Source organism: Scylla paramamosain, chromosome 34, assembly GCF_035594125.1.
Source record: "Scylla paramamosain isolate STU-SP2022 chromosome 34, ASM3559412v1, whole genome shotgun sequence".
NCBI lineage: Eukaryota > Metazoa > Arthropoda > Malacostraca > Decapoda > Portunidae > Scylla > Scylla paramamosain.
In genome coordinates, this window is record NC_087184.1 from 3448167 (window position 1) to 3465606 (window position 17440).

The following is a 17440-nucleotide window of genomic DNA, read 5'->3' on the forward strand; positions in this document are numbered from 1 at the left end:
ATGTAATAATGGTATAAAAACTTAAGGGAATTGTGAAATAAACCATTACTATTTAATAATTCTGTCAAAACATGAACCAAGCAAATGTATTAATAGTAATAATTTTATAAGAAAAGGAAAAATAGTCAAATCAAACATATACCTAAAATAAATGTCATGGCTGATGTTGAAATTCTTAATTGTTGAAGAAACACAATGGGCAAAATTTGTAAAATTAGAATGATTAGTTTTTTTTTTTTTTTTTTTTTTTTTTTTTATATGTAGGAAGGATACTGGCCAAGGGCAACAAAACTCTAATAAAAGAAATGCCCACTGAAATGCCAGTCCCTAATGGGCTCAATGCCCATTAGGATGTGAACAAGCTGTCAAAAGTTGGAAGAATTAAGATCCCTCACCTCTCATGTGTTTATCCCAGGAATTGAGTAGTCTGTTTTGCCATTCCTGTAATGTCTCCGTTGGATCCTTCATGGCTTCAGGGCCACCTTCCTCCTACCCCCAATCAGGGGCTAGGGGGGAAAGTGAGCACAAAGCTGGCTGGTGAAAGGATTGCCAGCAAGAAGTTTAAAGAGAAGAAATGCTGCAAAAAGAATGATTATGGGAACATGTGAGGAATGCTTGAAATGATTATGGAAACATGTGAGGAATGTTTGAGTACAAGTCTTGGAATAGGAAAATGAAGGAGTCAATGTGAAAAAAGTAAAAGAGTAAATGAAGAGTTTTTAGGAAGCTATGTGAAAAGTTCTTTGTGAATTAGAGGTTTTCTTGAAAGGAAACTAAGAGATATAGGGGAATGTGGGAGTGTGAAAATGGAAAGAGTGGAGTTCTTATAAGTAGCATGGAGATTAAAGATATATAAGAAATGGGAAAAAAAAAAGCATGAAGGTAATTTACTGAGTGAGAAGACAGTATAGTAGAGGAAGCAGCAGTGTAGTGTTTAGTGAAGAAGTGTGTATGGAGAGAAGAATTGGTAGGGAGGAGATGGCAAAGCTGCAGATTTAGATGAAGTAGCTGCAAAAATGTTAAAGTATGGGGACCAGTTAGTAGTAGAATGAATGCTGCTGACATATATATGTGATATGGTATGGAGGAAGGCAATTGTTGTATCCATCCATTGAGGTAAAGGTTGTAGGAATGAATATGATAATTGTAGATGGTAAAGTTTGGTGTGCTAGAAAAAGTTTAGGGTGTTTTTATTGAAAGATTGATATAAGTGACTGAGTTGAAGGTCAGTGAGGAATAAGGAGGAAAGGCTGTGTAGATCAGATTTTTGCAATTAAAGTGATTGTAGAGGAGTACAGTAAAATCCTTCTCATCCGGCATTCGAGTATCTGGCAGCTTCAAGTATCCAGCACATTTTTCCCCAAGCCTTAAAATCAATAAAATATCAATGTGTACTCATAAAATCGATTAAAATTCCCACACGAGTTATACTTTGTCCCCTCGCCACCAGAGCGCACTGCTTCGCGCCACCCGCGGCCCACTGCACTGTGTTTACTCAGTGACTCAGTCCCGCGTGTGCACTGTTTATCGCCTGACGCCTTCATCATGCCTAAAGTTGTAGAAAAGAGGAAGCGTGTTGTGCTTACACTTAAGCAGCTGATCAGATCAGCTGCTGATTAAGATCAGCTGATCTTTGTTATGGTAAGATGCGTGAGTGTAGGGTGGTGATTGTGGACATAATTTCACTTCTATTCAAGTATCTGGCAGTATTCAAGTATCCAGCATGTCAGCAGTCCCGTTGATGCTGGATAAGAGGGATTTTACTGTATTTAGAAAAAAAAAAATTTCTTTAAGTATGCCAAGTGTCTTTCTACCTAATTTTTGTCATCACAGAGGTCCCTATCTTTCTTTTTTTGTGCTATTTAATTAAATTAAATTAAATTAATTAATTAATTAATTAATTGATTAATTAATTAGTTAATTTATTTGTTTATTTATTTATTTATTTATTTATTTATTTTATATTTATGTTACATGGAAGTTTGGCTTAAGAACTTTAGCTGTCGCCAGTATACAGTTTATGTAACAGTAAAAAGGAAGAGAAGCTGTGGAAGTGTTATGTTATTAGTCTGCCAGACTGAAGGACTGATGAGGTAAAGAGTAAAAAGATGGAGAAAGACTAGGGAAATATTATGTTAGTAAGTGTCAGGCACGTGGAACTTACGATGATGAAGTGCAAATACAGAAAGAGACTAGGGATGTACTATGTTATTGTGAGGAGGAACTGTAAATGTTAATTTTTTCCTTTTCAGGGTGGGCCACCTCGTACCAGTGGCCTTCTTGGCCCTATAATGCAACTGTCAGGGCACCAGGGTGATGTGCTGTGTGGGAAGTTCCATCCCGAGGGAGATGTTCTAGCAACAGCTGGCATGGACAGGCAAATATGTAAGTGTTGCTGCTGCAGTCTGTGTGGTAGTGTCATTATTCATAGACATAGTTCTGATCTTGTTAACTGCATGCCTCCCCTTCTCCCGTGGCCTCGCTGCACAAGACTTTCTTCTTTCTCCCACCCCTATTCTGTCCACCTCTCTAATGCAAGAGTTAACCAGTATTCTCAATTATTCATCCCTTTCTCTTTTTTGTTGCCCTTGGCCAGTGTCCTTCCTACATAAAGAAAAAAAAAACTGGAACTCCTTGCCTGCTTCTGTATTTCCACCTTCCTGTGACTTGAATTCCTTCAAGAGGGAGGTTTCAAGACACTTATCCATCAGTTTTTGACTACTGCTTTGACCCTTTTATGGGACTGGCATTTCAGTGGCCATTTTTTTTTTTTTTATTGGAATTTTGTTGCCCTTGGCTAGTGTCCCTCCTACATGAAAAAAAAAAAGAAAAAAAAAGAAAGACAACAAGGCAATAGAATTAGTTAAACAGTTTCAAGATTTTATTATTAATTTGTGTATGAGAGAGAGAGAGAGAGAGAGAGAGAGAGAGAGAGAGAGAGAGAGAGAGAGAGAGAGAGAGGCATGAGTACTAGTCCAGTGTATGCAAAGAATATGAGGGAATTTCATAAAGCAATAGGCCCTTAGACTATTTCATGCCTTCTACCAAGATTCTTCTTAACATTGTTTTTCATGCCCTTGTTGGCCTTAACCCTCTGAATGTTTATGGACCTCCTACTGTTTTTCAAAACTGTCTCCATGCTTGCACTTTGCCTGGTCAAATTCTTCCAACTCTGTCTGTTAACATCCATCTTTTCTTCTCTCTGGAAATTTGCCTATGTTCAGCCTGTCTACCTTTGTTCTTTCTCAAGTTTTTAATCTATCCTCATTAGAAAGATTCCTAAATCTCTGTTACATCACTACTTTATAAAGGGTGTAACACAAGTTTCTGTGGACACAGTTAGAGGTGAAAGTACAAGTTATTCTAAATAGAAAATGTTCTATGCACATAAGCATCTTGAGGCTTTGTTTAGCTATATTGAGAAATTCAAGTGTAGGTGAGTGACATATTCTCAGCATCTGGGCAGACATCCATGCATGGCAGGACGTGTTGATGTGGGATGTCCCTTGATGAAATTGTGAATCCATGGAGAAATAACCTGTTTGCATACTCCACATCACTGTAAGGATGTGGCATTGCCAGCAGTGTTTTCTCTTGAATTTGTACAATATAGTCAGGTAGCATATTATTTTATTTATCATTGATTACACCCATACTAACCTTGTGTAATCTTTACCGATAAATTACCTGTCCATGAATGGCACTTGTTTCATTATTGTGTACTGTAAGACTCAAAAACTTGTAGAAATCATGTTTGAATGATTCAATTTTATCAACATCCTTCATCTACACACCTCACCATGGACTCAGCCTGGCCATTGTCACTCACCCACACTTGAATTTCATAACATGGCTCAACAAGGCCTTAAAATGCATATGTACATAGTTTTTGTAACTTTTACTTTCACTTCTAGTAATTTCTACAGAAAGTTGTGTCAGCCTGTATCTGATAGCCAGTATGCATCCTGATATGGCTGTATGGCTGGTAACCTGGCTTTCTTCACAGAATCTTGGTCACTCTCTTTTAGAAATTTTGATGAAACTTTTGCTATTGCTTTTGATATATCAAAAGTATTTGAAAGAGTTTGGCATAGAGCTTTAACTTCCAGACTACCCTCCTGTGGCTTCTATCCTTCTACCTGTAACTTCATCTCAAGTTTCTTCCCCGACCACTTTATTTTTTGCTGTGGTAGATGGCCACTCTTATGCACCTATTCCTCAGGGTTCTGTCCTGTCTACCACTTTCTCTCTCTTATTTATAAATGATCTGAACCAGTCTCATTTTCACATCTACTCTTACACTGATGATGCCACTCAGCACTTCACATCTTTTCCCAGACATCTAACCCTTCAAGAACTAGACAACTTACACATGGAAGCCACAGAATAGCTAACTTTTGATTTTTCAAAAACATTTGATTTTGGATAGAGCAAACTTGGTTTTCTTCAATGCCTTAAAATCCAATTTTTCCATCTGTCCACTAGGGTTGGTTTGATTTAAATAAAAATTAAATGTACTGTATTGAAAATGGTTTAGTGTTATATTGAGAGTAAAAAAAAATCATGATTTATATAAAAATTGATGAAGTACACGAGACTTACCGTAGGTCAGTTTAAATGTGCTTCTAATTTTATGAAGCAAATCACGTCTGCTGAAGGGAGCTTTCACATGAGATACACTACGTCACCCCGTGCCGGCAGACTTTTGAGGGTATGACAATCCACATGATAAAAATTTGCTCTATCAATACCGGGGTAAATGTTATTCATTTCACGTCACTCCATACCATTATGGGTGGGAGTGGAGGGCATGTGAAAGCTCCCTTCAGCAGACGTGATAGCTCCCTTCAGCAGACGTGATTTGCTTAGTAAAATTAGAAGCACATTTCAACTGACCTACGGTAAGTCTCGTGTACTTCATCAATTTTACTTCGGCAAACCACTTTTTCTGCTGAAGTACGCTTTCCCATGAGGTTTTAAAGCCATGTGGATGTCGTACCTTAATATTGTCATAATTCATATTTCTTCCATATTTATGTTAAAAATATTCGGTTAATTAAAGTTTTGAATAACATCTAATGTTTATTGAAAAATTGTTAACTGAGGACACCAATACTACTTAATGGAGCCTTGAACACTAACTAAGCTAATACTGCTTCTTGGAATTGATCCGTATCTTGGTTTATGGTTCTACTTGAGCTTCCTCCTTAAGAGAAACGATCCTCGGTGCCAGAAGCCTTGAGTCCCCTCAGGGAGGCTTCATCCACAGTCTCCTTCATGATGGCGGGCCTGCTACCTGCCCCCTGCAACCCAGCAGAATAACACTTAACTGGGCGAAATAAAGGCACCAACCCGCTCCACAGATGGATGACGGGTAGAGACGGCCACTGGAACCCGTGTGACCAGAAACTTGTCCCGGGAAACAGGAAACAAAAAAGGTCACCCCAAACAAGGAGCCAGGACAAACGTCTGAACGGCTTGGGATCACTGCAGCAACTGCCGGCACGGGGTGACGTAGCGTATCTCATGGGAAAGCGTACTTCAGCAGAAAAGTGATTTGCCGAAGTAAAATTAAATATACTGTATTGAAAATTATTTAAGTGTTACCGGTATATTGAGTAAAAAATCATGATTTAAATCAAAATTAAATATACTGTATTCAAAATTACTTATATTGAGAATTAAAAATCATGATTTAAATAAAAATTAAATATATTGTATTAAAAATTACTTAAGTGTTATATTGAGAGGAAAAAATCGTGATTTAAATCAAAGTCAAATACAGTGGAACCCTGGTTTTTTAACTTTATTCATTCCTGAATGCCATTTGAAATCTGAAATGTTCAAAAACTGAAACTATTTCTCCCATAGGAATCAATGTAAACATGGATTAATCCATTCCTAGACACCAGTCCATCCTGTCTTAGTGGCTTATGACATGCTCCCACAGCCAAGATAGCTGCTTCACATCTCCAGCTTACAAATCATTTATCCAGAAAGGATGTATTGAATGTACTTAGTAACACAGATCTCATCATAAGATACTGTTTAGATGATGCAGGTATTCTCTTTTGTCACCGATCTAGTGAATGAAGCCTTACAGAGGGACACAGAGAGGAGCAACCCACTTACTGGCAAAGTGAAGGTGATCATAACACTTAAACATTTTGCTGCTGGGAAAAGCCACTGGAAAAATGCAGTTGTGCAGTAGTGATGGTGTTGTGGGTCATCGAGAGAGACGCAGGTGGCTCAGGATTACTCCTGAGCACTGAAAACTGTTTGTTTACATTGAGGCTCTTCAACAGGATCACATTTACCTTATTTCAAAAGTCTTACACTGTGTCTCTCTCCTCCAAATATATATAAGCAAAGTAGATATTTATAGAAACTATGAATTAGTAATAAATGGCAGCTTTTGCTATGTCTTTTAGTATTTGAAATCAAGTAATTTTATTCTAGAACCGAATTATGGTACCACAACTAAAGCAATAATGAGTTCAAAATTTTGTTCGAAAACCAAATGTTAAATTTCATTTAACATTGGCCAAGTTTAATACAAGAAAATGGTATCATAAGCCTGACACAAATAATAAATGCAAACAAACAAGGATTAATGCAAAAAAATAATTAAAAAAAAAAAAATTTAATGAAAACAATTAATTTTTTTTTTTTTTTTTTTTTTTTTTTATCTTCAGTCCTGCTGTCCACTCAACAATCTCTCTGGTTACTACCTTCTCTTCAATAACAATCAAAATGGTGGAACAATAAAATCACTTGGTTTCTCAGTAGTTCAGTCAATAGTGTGACAGAGCACAATACCAAGTGACCTGAGTTCAGTCCTCAGCTGTGCCAGAGGTATTTCCTGGCAGAAGGAACTGGCCACCCCACTTCATATGCTGAGGCTGTGCACACTGGTGGTGCCACACACCTGTCCCCCGTGTCTTTTAATGGATATGAGACCCGCCTTTACCTTTACTTTTGGCCTCAAAATGCACTTATGAAGGAGCAAGATTTGGTTATCTGGCAGTGAATTTTTGACAGCTAAATTTTTCAAGACTGATAAACATGATTTGGTTATCTAGCTTATATATGAAGATTTTTAGGAATGCATTAAGCATCATGTCTCTGTCTTTCTTGGGATTTTCAGTCATTATAGTGATTTTAGGACTGTAAAATTATTAGCCAGTTGTTAAGGTATAACACAATAGCAAAACCCATGATTGTTATGGGGTATTTGTATGTATTGCAGCTTTGATCTTACCTGTATAAATCTCAAAATATTTAATGCTGAAAAGTTCTTAGGTTTGAGTATTTTGTTAACCTTTGTGAAGTGCTGTGAAGACTTTGCCAATTGTACAACTGTCTACTTAATCTCTCACCAAAATCTTTGACTACCTTGCCATAGAAACTATTACATGACATGCACACACTATTACATGACATGCTGACTTATGTAACCTTATGTGATCTTTCTAATTTTTGTATCATGACCAGGACTTTCTGTTCTTCCACAGTCTTCTGGAAGGTGTACGGGGAGTGTGACAACTTTGCAGTGCTGCCTGGCCACACCAATGCTGTAACAGACCTGCACTTCAGCACTGATGGCACAGCACTCTACACATGCTCAGCAGACAAGACAGTCATGTGCTGGGACACCATGACTGGCACCAGGGTGAAGAAGCTCAAGGGTCAGTCTCTCTCTCTCTCTCTCTCTCTCTCTCTCTCTCTCTCTCTCTCTCTCTCTCTCTCTCTCTCTCTCTCTCTCTCTCTCTCTCTCTCTCTCTCTCTCTCTCTCTCTCTCTCTCTGTTTTTTCATATCAATATTGTTTTTTATCCTTTTTAAGTATTATAGAGCTCCTTTCAAAGTCATGTCAAAATTTGATGCAATGGAAATGCAAGTTGGATCAGATGTGGTAAAGAAAGTAGATCTATTTAAATATAACATAGCTAAGCAGGGTTGGAAAAAAACCAGGCTTTTAAAAAAACATTCCACTGTTTTTTTGGGGGGATTTTATTTTTTTTTTTTTGTTTTGTTTTTTGAGTGTTATTGGGTTTTATGTATTTTTTTATTTATTCATCATATTTATAAGTAAATCAGTTTAAATAAGCAATTAAAAAGTAATCTAGAGTGAAACGAAAGATTTGAAATTCTCTCTCTCTCTCTCTCTCTCTCTCTCTCTCTCTCTCTCTCTCTCTCTCTCTCTCTCTCTCTCTCTCTCTCTCTCTCTCTCTCTCTCTCTCTCTCTCTCTCTCTCTCTCTCTCTCTCTCTCTCTCTCTCTCTCTCTCTCTCTCTCTCTAACTCATGTAGGAGGGGCACTGGCCAAGAGCAACAAAAATATAATAAAAAAAGAAGGCCCACTGAGGTGCCAGTCCCCAGAGTCAAAAGTGGTATACAGAAATTAATAGGATAAGTGTCTTGAAACCTCCCTCTTGAAAGAGATCAAATCATAAGAAGGTAAAAATACAGAAGCAGGCAGGGAGTTCAAGAGTTTACCAGAAAAATTATGAATAATTGAGAATAATGTTTATTTTTTGCATTAGAGAGGTGAACAGAATAGGGTTAAGAGAAAGAAGAAAGTCTTGTGCAGCGAGGCCGTGGGAGGAAGGGAGACATTCAGTCAGCAAGATCAGAAGAGCAGTTAGCATGAAAATAGCAGTAGAAGATAGCTAGAAATGCAACATTGCAGTGATGAGAGAGAGAGAGAGGCTGAAGACAGTCAGTTAAAGGAGAGAGTTGATAAGATGAAAAGCTCTTGATTCACATCTATCTAAAAGAGGAGTATGAGTGGAACCACCCCCTCCCCCCAATACAAGTGAAGCATACTCCATACATGGATGGATAAAGTCCCTGTACAGAGTTAGCACCTTGGGCGGGGAGCGAGAAAAACTGGCGGAAATGACTCAGAAAGCCTAACTTCACAGAAGCTGTTTTAGCTAGAGATGAGATGTGAAGTTTCCAGTTTAGATTATAAGTAAAGGACAGACTGAGGATGTTCAGTGTAGAATAGGGGAACAGTTGAGTGTAATTGAAGAAGAAGAGATAGTTGTCAAGAAGGTTGTGTTGAGTTGATAGATGGAGGAGTTTTTGAGGCATTGAACAATACCAAGTTTACTCTGTCCCAGTCAGAAATTTTAGAGAGATCAGAAGTCAGGTGTTCTGTGCCTTCCTTGTGAGAGCTGCTTACTTCCTGAAGGGGTGGATATCTATGAAAAGACATGGGAAAGTGCACGGTGGTGTCATCAGCACAGGAGTTAATAGGATAAGAAGTTTGGTTTTGAAGATCATTGATGAATAATAGAAGAGCGTGGGTGACAGGACAGAACCCTGAGGAATGCCACTGTTAATAGATTTAGGAGAACAGTGACTGTCTACCACAGCAGCAATAGAACGGTTAGAAAGAAAACTTGAGATGAAGTTACAGGGAGAAGGATAGAAGCCTTAGGAGGGTAGTTTGGAAATCAAAGGTTTGTGCCAGACTGTTAAAAGTTTTTGATATGTCAAAGACAACAGCAAAAGTTTCACCAAAATCCCTAAAAGAGGATGACCAAGCTTCAGTAAGGAAAGCCAGAAGATCACCAGTAGAGCGGTCTTGATGGAACCCATACTGGCAATCAGATAGAAGATTGTGAAGTGATAGATGTTTGAGAATCTTCCTGTTGAGGATAGATTCAAAAACTTAAGAGAGGTAGGAAATTACAGCAGTAGGACAGTAGTTTGAGGGATTAGAATGGTCACCCTTTTTAGGAACAGACTGAATGTAGGCAAACTTCCAGCAAGAAGGAAAGGTAGATGTTGATAGAATTGAAAGAGTTTGACTAGGCAAGTGTGCAAGCATGGAGATCCAATTTTGGAGAACAATAGAAGTGATCCCATCAGGTCTATAAGCCTTCCAAGGGTTTAGGCCAGCGAGGGCATGGAAAACATCATTGCGAAGGATTTTAATGGGTAGCATGAAGTAGTCAGAGGGTGAAGGAGAGGGAGGAACAAGTCCTGAATCATCCAAGGTAGAGTTTTTAGTAAAGATTTGAGTGAAGAGTTCTGCTTTAGAAATAGATGAGATGGCAGTGATACTATCAGGTTGAAATAAAGTAGGGAAAGATGAAGAAGCAAAGTTATTGGAGATGTTTTTGGCTAGGTGCCAGAAGTCACAAGGGGAGTTAGATCTTGAAAGATTTTGACACTTTTTATTAATGAAGAACAGACATTTGTTAAGGTCACATTTATATGGGTTGGTTCAGTTGGACAAAGCCTGTGTTAACCTGTATCATACAGGAAATGAATGAAACAGGCTTGACTACTTTTACATTTTTTATGCATATGTACATATATAAACCTTATTTATCAATATGATGTAGATGTAAATTTTTATGTTTATTTTTATTAATTTATTTTATTTTATTTTTATTTTTATTTTTATTTATTTATTTATTTATTTATTTATTTATTTATTTATTTATCTTTTTTTTTTCTTTTTTTATGCCAACCTTGTGGGTAAGTCAGTCTTGCTGTCAGGGCATAGAGTGGGAAGACCAGGGTATGCTTGCATTGCTGGCACATGCTACTGTAGCTAACAGGGTTGGAGTAATTACAATTTGAATTATCTGTTGCAATTATAGTTACAATTACAAAAAATTTAAATTACAATTATAATTTCAATTACTCTTGCAAAGTTCAGTTAAAATTACAATAGCTGCAAAAGAAAATTTATTTTGATTACATGTACAATTGCAAATTCCCAACTTGACAAAAAAAAAAAAAAAAGGCTTAGGTTAAAAAGTGAAACACATGTATTGTGTGGTTGTCATTTATTGAACAAATGTGCAAATTATTTAATGAAACAAATTTACAAAATTCATTATGGATAGAAGTTTTTCTCTTTATTAAAAACAAAGGTGGAAACAAATAATATAAATTGAAAAAAAAAAATAAGATATAATTTTTGTTGTTTTGTTCTTATCAACAAAAATGGCACAAACTTACGTAATCCATTTGTAAAATAATAAATTTAACCTTTCATTTTCAAAGAAACTGTAGATAGCATAGGGTTATGTATATCTATGTATATCATACAATTCACTGTTACACTTAATCATTATCACCTGTTCAGAATTTTACTACTTTATTTTCCACAATTACAGTTAAATTACGATTGTGTTATGATATAATTAATTACAATTATAAATAATTCCTTAAGTTCTGAATTCAATTCTGATTACAATTACATAATTTTGTTATATATCAATTAAATTACTATTACAATTACTCCAACCCTGGTGGCCAATGAGGATTGCATATGCTTAAGAAAATATTAAAAACAAATTCCACTTTACAAAATGATGATCATATTGTTGTCACATTGCAGGTCACAGTAGTTTTGTAAACTGTGTGCACAGTGCTCGCCGTGGGCCATGCCTGGTGGTGAGTGGTGGTGACGACTGTACTGTGTTGATCTGGGACGTGAGGAAAAAGAGGCCAGCCACCACTCTGCAGAACACCTTCCAGGTCAAGCTCTCTCATTCACCCTTTGTGTCCCTTCCTCTGTCCCTGTCTTGTATTCAGTCTAGATATTTAAATAATCTTATTTTTCATAGATGAAGTGTATTTTACCGTAGTGCATATGTAGAGAAAATTTTTTTAATTTGATTCCATCTTTCAGGTGACAGCTGTAACCTTCAATGACACTTCAGAACAAGTCATCTCAGGTGGTATTGATAATGACATGAAGGTAAGTAATTTCTTAATGTTGTGATGTGATATTGATTATATTTCTTGTAAATCTTTCAGTTCTTTATATGCTTGAAATATATGTGGTGATATTTTTTATTGTATCCTTTTTTATCTGCTAGAAAATGCTACTGATCTTTTTTAATGTAATTTACTGTTTGGAGTGGAAGTGTATAAGGATGATTTGGAACCAACAAGAGTGACAATGAAAACTGCAATAGTGAAAGGATGCAGTATATTGAGATGGTTTAGTCATGTAGAGGGAATGGGAGAACAAAATAACAAACAAATTGTATCAAAATATAATGAATTCTGTGGGTGTAAAGAGGAAGACATTCTATATAAGTGTCAGATGTGAATAGAAAGTCCTTTAAGTTTTGTATTAAAAAATAAAATTTGCTAGGTCCAGTTACTGAACCATCCCCTTGTGCTCCCAAGGTGTGGGATCTGCGAAAGAATGGGTTGTTGTATCGCATGCGAGGCCACAATGACACAGTGACTGGCCTGAGCCTGTCTCCTGATGGCTCCTATGTGCTGTCCAATGCCATGGACAACACTGTCAGAATTTGGGATGTGCGACCATTTGCACCTCAGGAACGTTGTGTCAAGATCTTCCAGGGACACCAGCACAACTTTGAGAATGTAAGTGTTGTATGCATGTGCATGTATCTGGCTTGTTGTAGAGCATATGCATAGGATGTGTGTGAGGCAGGAGCTGAGTGTGAACGTTGAGAAAATTAAGGCAATAGTGTTTGAGAAGTGAGAAGAGGTGTGTAACTTTAAGATATTTTATAGGGTGAGTGTGCCAGCTGTTGAAAAGTGTGTGGTGGTTATGAGAAGAGAAAGAATTGAAAAGTGAGTGAATTTAAGCATCTGGGACCAGTGCTGTGTAAGCTTGATGAGATGGATGGAGAAATACAAGAGAGGATTGAAAGTTGGGCACTTCGTACCATCACTTGCAAGAGTCATGGAAAGGAAAAATGTGCTTATGGATGTAAAATGAGGTTTAGATTAATTTCATCTACATCATTGATGTATGGATGAGAGACCTGGGTATGGAAAAGAACACAATAGTCAAGAATGCAAACTGTGAAAATTAGTTATCTAAGAGGGCATGTGGAGTGACAAGATAGGAGGTTGAGAGCAACTAAGATATATCTGAGATGTGGTATGAGCACCTGTGCATGTGGTATAAATTGTGGTGTGGTGGAGTGGATGAAAAGACACTCTGAGATGGCATGCCATAGTAAGAGATGAAAAGTGAAGTTTGTAAAGAAAGTGTACATGAGGGAAGCTGAAGGTACAAATAGGAGGGGTAGACTTTAGGAAGATGGAGAGCTAAAGTAAAGAAGTATATGTGTGAAAGATGTGTTAGCAGATACTACATAAGTGCATGAACAAGCAAGAAGGAAATGATTAGATAAGAAGAGATAGAAGCTCTTCTGACATTGCCACTTGCTTTGGAGATGCCCTCAGAAAGAATGAGGTATCAGAGAGGTAGATAGAGCATAAGGCCTGAACTATACTCACATCATCCTGTTTTTGCATCCATACTTGTCCAGGTTTCTTTAGGTAGTGTGTGTTCTTTGCCACTATCACCACTTAGTTTATTCCAGTCCAACAGTCAAGTAAATGAAAGTAAATAATTTTTAGGTACAATGGTACCTCGGTATACATCCTTAATCGATTCCAGATCCTTGGACTTATACCAAACAAATTTTTCCCATAAGAAATTAAGGAAAAATTATTAATCCATTCCCATGAAAAAAAATCCTACTGTTATTGGCATATTATATAGTACATTGATAGGGTTGTATAATCATTTAAACACTGCTTGATACTAAAATACATACCATATGTGATGGCATGTAAGATGAGTGGGCATATAAGATGCACCTCCATTTCAGCAGGGTATATTCAGGAAAAGTTTTTTTTATATATTTAAACATGTAATGTTTAAAGAAAGCTAGTGGTACAGCTGAACAAAATGGAAGCAGTCACAATAGTAAAAATATCCTGCATGATTGCAATAGTAAAACAGAGGTAGTGGCTAGTCATGGAGGGGAGGCGAAGAACACATTCCAGCTTATGAGATGTCAACAACACACTTGGCACATCACTGAACAGGACCGCATTTTCATTTTTAACATTTCCTTACATCATATTATGGTTGAAATATATGATATAGTACCCTTGCCTATAATACGGTGGTGTGAATCTTCAGGTGTATGGGTGAAGGAAATTTTAAAAAATAAATCTACAGGAGGCCTCACATTCACCTATATGACAGGGTGATTTTTTGAGCCTTTTTTTATGAAAAAAGGCATGTCTTTTATGTCCTCAAATATGGTAATTATAAAAGCAATTAGATTAAATAAATGAAAATTTAACCTCACCTTACCTTGCTGAGATGAGTCGAGTGCCTACTAGGATGGTGCCGAGAAGTGAGGTTTTTTTTTTTTTTTTTTTTTTTTTTTATATGTAGGAGGGACACTGGCCAAGGGTAACAAAAATCCAATAAAAAAAATGCCCACTGAAATGCCAGTCCCATTAAAGGGTCAAAGCAGTATTCAAAAATTGATGGATAAGTGTCTTGAAACCTCCCTCTTGAAGGAATTCAAGTCATAGGAAGGTGGAAATACAGAAGCAGGCAGGGAGTTCCAGAGTTTACCAGAGGAAGGACTGAATGATTGAGAATACTGGTTAACTCTTGTGTTAAAGAGGTGGACAGAATAGGGATGACAGAAAGAAGAAAGTCTTGTGCAGCGAGGCCGCAGGAGGAGGGGAGGCATGCAGTTAGCAAGATCAGAAGAGCAGTTAGCATGAAAATAGTGGTAGAAGACAGCTAGAGATGCAACATTGCGGCGGTGAGAGAGAGGCTGAAGACAGTCAGTTAGAGGAGAGGAGTTGATGAGACAAAAAGCTTTCGATTCCACCCTGTCTAGAAGAGCAGTATAAGTGGAACCCCCCCCCAGACATGTGAAGCATACTCCATACATGGACGGATAAGGCCCTTGTACAGAGTTAGCAGCTGGTGGGGTGAGAAAAACTGGCTGAGACGTCTCAGAACGCCTAACTTCATAGAAGCTGTTTTAGCTAGAGATGAGATGTGAAGTTTCCAGTTCAGATTATAAGTAAAGGACAGACCGAGGATGTTCAGTGTAGAAGAGTTGGACAGTTGAGTGTCATTGAAGAAGAGGGGATAGTTGTCTGGAAGGTTGTGTCGAGTTGATAGATGGAGGAATTGAGTTTTTGAGGCATTGAACAATACCAAGTTTGCTCTGCCCCAATCAGAAATTTTAGAAAGATCAGAAGTCAGGCATTCTGTGGCTTCCCTGCATGATATGTTTACCTCCTGAAGGGTTGGACGTCTATGAAAAGACGTGGAAAAGTGCAGGGTGGTATCATCAGCATAGGAGTGGATAGGACAAGAAGTTTGGTTTAGAAGATCATTAATGAATAATAAGAAGAGAGTGGGTGACAGGACAGAACCCTGAGGAACACCACTGTTAATAGATTTAGGAGAAGAACAGTGACCATCTACCACAGCAGCATAATGGTCAGAAAGGAAACTTGAGGTGAAGTTACAGAGAGAAGGATAGAAGACGTAGGAGGGTAGTTTGGAAATCAAAGCTTTCTGCCAGACTCTATCAAAAGCTTTTGATATGTCCAAGGCAGCAGCAAAGGTTTCACCAAAATCTCTAAAAGAGGATGACCAAGACTCAGTAAGGAAAGCCAGAAGATCACCAGTAGAGCGGCCTTGACGGAGCCCATACTAGCGATCAGATAGAAGGTTGTGAAGTGATAGATGTTTAAGAATCTTCCTGTTGAGGATAGATTGAAAAACTTTAGATAGGCAGGAAATTAAAGCAATAGGACGGTAGTTTGAGGGATTAGAATGGTCACCCTTTTTAGGAAAAGGTTGAATGTAGGCAAACTTCCAGCAAGAAGGAAAGGTAGATGTTGACAGACAGAGCTGAAAGAGTTTGACTAGGCAAGGTGCAAGCATGGAGGCACAGTTTTGGACAGCAATTGGAGAGACACCATCAGGTCCATAAGCCTTCCGAGGGTTTGGAAGGAGAGTCCCGCCAACCTGGCAACACTGCTAGTGGGCAGTTGTGACTGTCTCAAGAGAGGTAAACAAGGTTAGTGCATGGTGTCATGATTCATTTTGACCCATACAAGTTCTAGCATGCAAGTCATATTCCATACAAAGGTTGTATAATAAGCAAATTTTTGCATGTCCAAACAGAACATATACCAAGTTGGACTTAATCCAAACCTGACATATACCGAGGTACCAATGTATCTACATTTGTGAAATCAGTGTTACGTGGCAAATTGATTCTATCTGTACCTCCACATGAGGCTGAGGTGCCTCTTAAAGTTATATAGCGAGCACAAAATATCATACCTTATGTCATTATGTACTCAGAAACCAATCTTAAATTATATAGTTATAAGCATAATTCACCCTACTGTGTGTGCATTGGATTTTATGCTTTATGGGATGGCATATCAAGGGAGACGTGTCCTGATGTTAGAAAAGACTATTTTTAAAAAGGTTTATTTTATCTTAAAACATGGCTATACATGTGTATTTTTCTTTATTTGAATCATGACTGCTCTTTTACACTGCTGCTAGTGACAGTGTATTACGTCAAGTCTGACCTGTGATGCGTACATGCTGGCAGATTTTGCTGAGGTGCTCCTGGTCCCCGGATGGGCGGCGGGTGGCAGCTGGATCGTCTGACAGACATGCCTACATTTGGGACACCACCTCAAGACACATCTTGTATAAGCTGCCAGGACATAATGGATCTGTGAATGCTGTGGAATTCCATCCCAAGGAACCAATTGGTAAGACACTAGAGTATTCTAATATCACCATGTACAGTGGACACTTGTTTTAATCATTTATGAAATGCATCATTCAGAATTCACTTCAGGTCTCTAAATGTAAGCCATATTCTGATAATTCTGGCATTAAAGATAGGTAAGGAGCTACATAGTATTTTTTTTTTTTATTACAATTATTATTGAAGGTCTTGATAATGTGCATATGTTAAAACATATGAAGGCCTCAGAGCTATCTGGCTGTCATTCTCCTCTGGGACTTGATAATGTGCATATGTTAAAACATATGAAGGCCTCAGAGCTATCTGGCTGTCATTCTCCTCTGGGACTGCTTTTTGGAACTTCTTTGTCTCTCTCTCTCTCTCTCTCTCTCTCTCTCTCTCTCTCTCTCTCTCTCTCTCTCTCTCTCTCTCTCTCTCTCTCTCTCTCTCTCTCTCTCTCTCTCTCTCTCTCTCTCTCTCTCTCTCTCTTTTATTTAAACAAATATTTACAGAAAGGCTTAAAATTCTACGTGAGTATGGAATTATTTAAAAAGCCTATGATAGTATTATTTACAGGAATAACACTGTACATACTTAACATAAAGATAATACTAATACAATAATACAATAAAAATTTAAAGCCCCAGTGGGGACAGGTGCGTGCTATGCCAGCTGTGGGTTGCTAGCTTCACCTAGTGTGTGGACATGTCCTGCACTTGGGGCGTGGCCACTGTGAACATATTCCACAGCCGCGAAGTCCTGGCTGTGTAGGTGCTCTGGTGTTGGCTAGAGTGAGATCGAGGCACCTTCACTAACTCGTCGCTACTAGCTGCAGCTCTGGTGCACCTCTGCACTGTGTGTGGCAGCAGCCTCAGG

At 38.0% G+C, this 17440-nt stretch overlaps 1 protein-coding gene across 1 annotated transcript in view; it reads left to right on the forward strand.

Annotated features, from left to right (window-relative positions):
- Positions 1 to 17440, forward strand: part of LOC135090043 (U5 small nuclear ribonucleoprotein 40 kDa protein-like) — a 33284-nt gene that overhangs the window by 5839 nt on the left and 10005 nt on the right. The window contains exons 2-7 of the mRNA XM_063986281.1: positions 2253 to 2385; positions 7515 to 7688; positions 11365 to 11504; positions 11659 to 11727; positions 12165 to 12368; positions 16421 to 16586. Of these exons, the coding sequence (XP_063842351.1) occupies positions 2253 to 2385; positions 7515 to 7688; positions 11365 to 11504; positions 11659 to 11727; positions 12165 to 12368; positions 16421 to 16586 (886 nt within the window). The remainder of the gene's footprint in view (positions 1 to 2252; positions 2386 to 7514; positions 7689 to 11364; positions 11505 to 11658; positions 11728 to 12164; positions 12369 to 16420; positions 16587 to 17440) is intronic.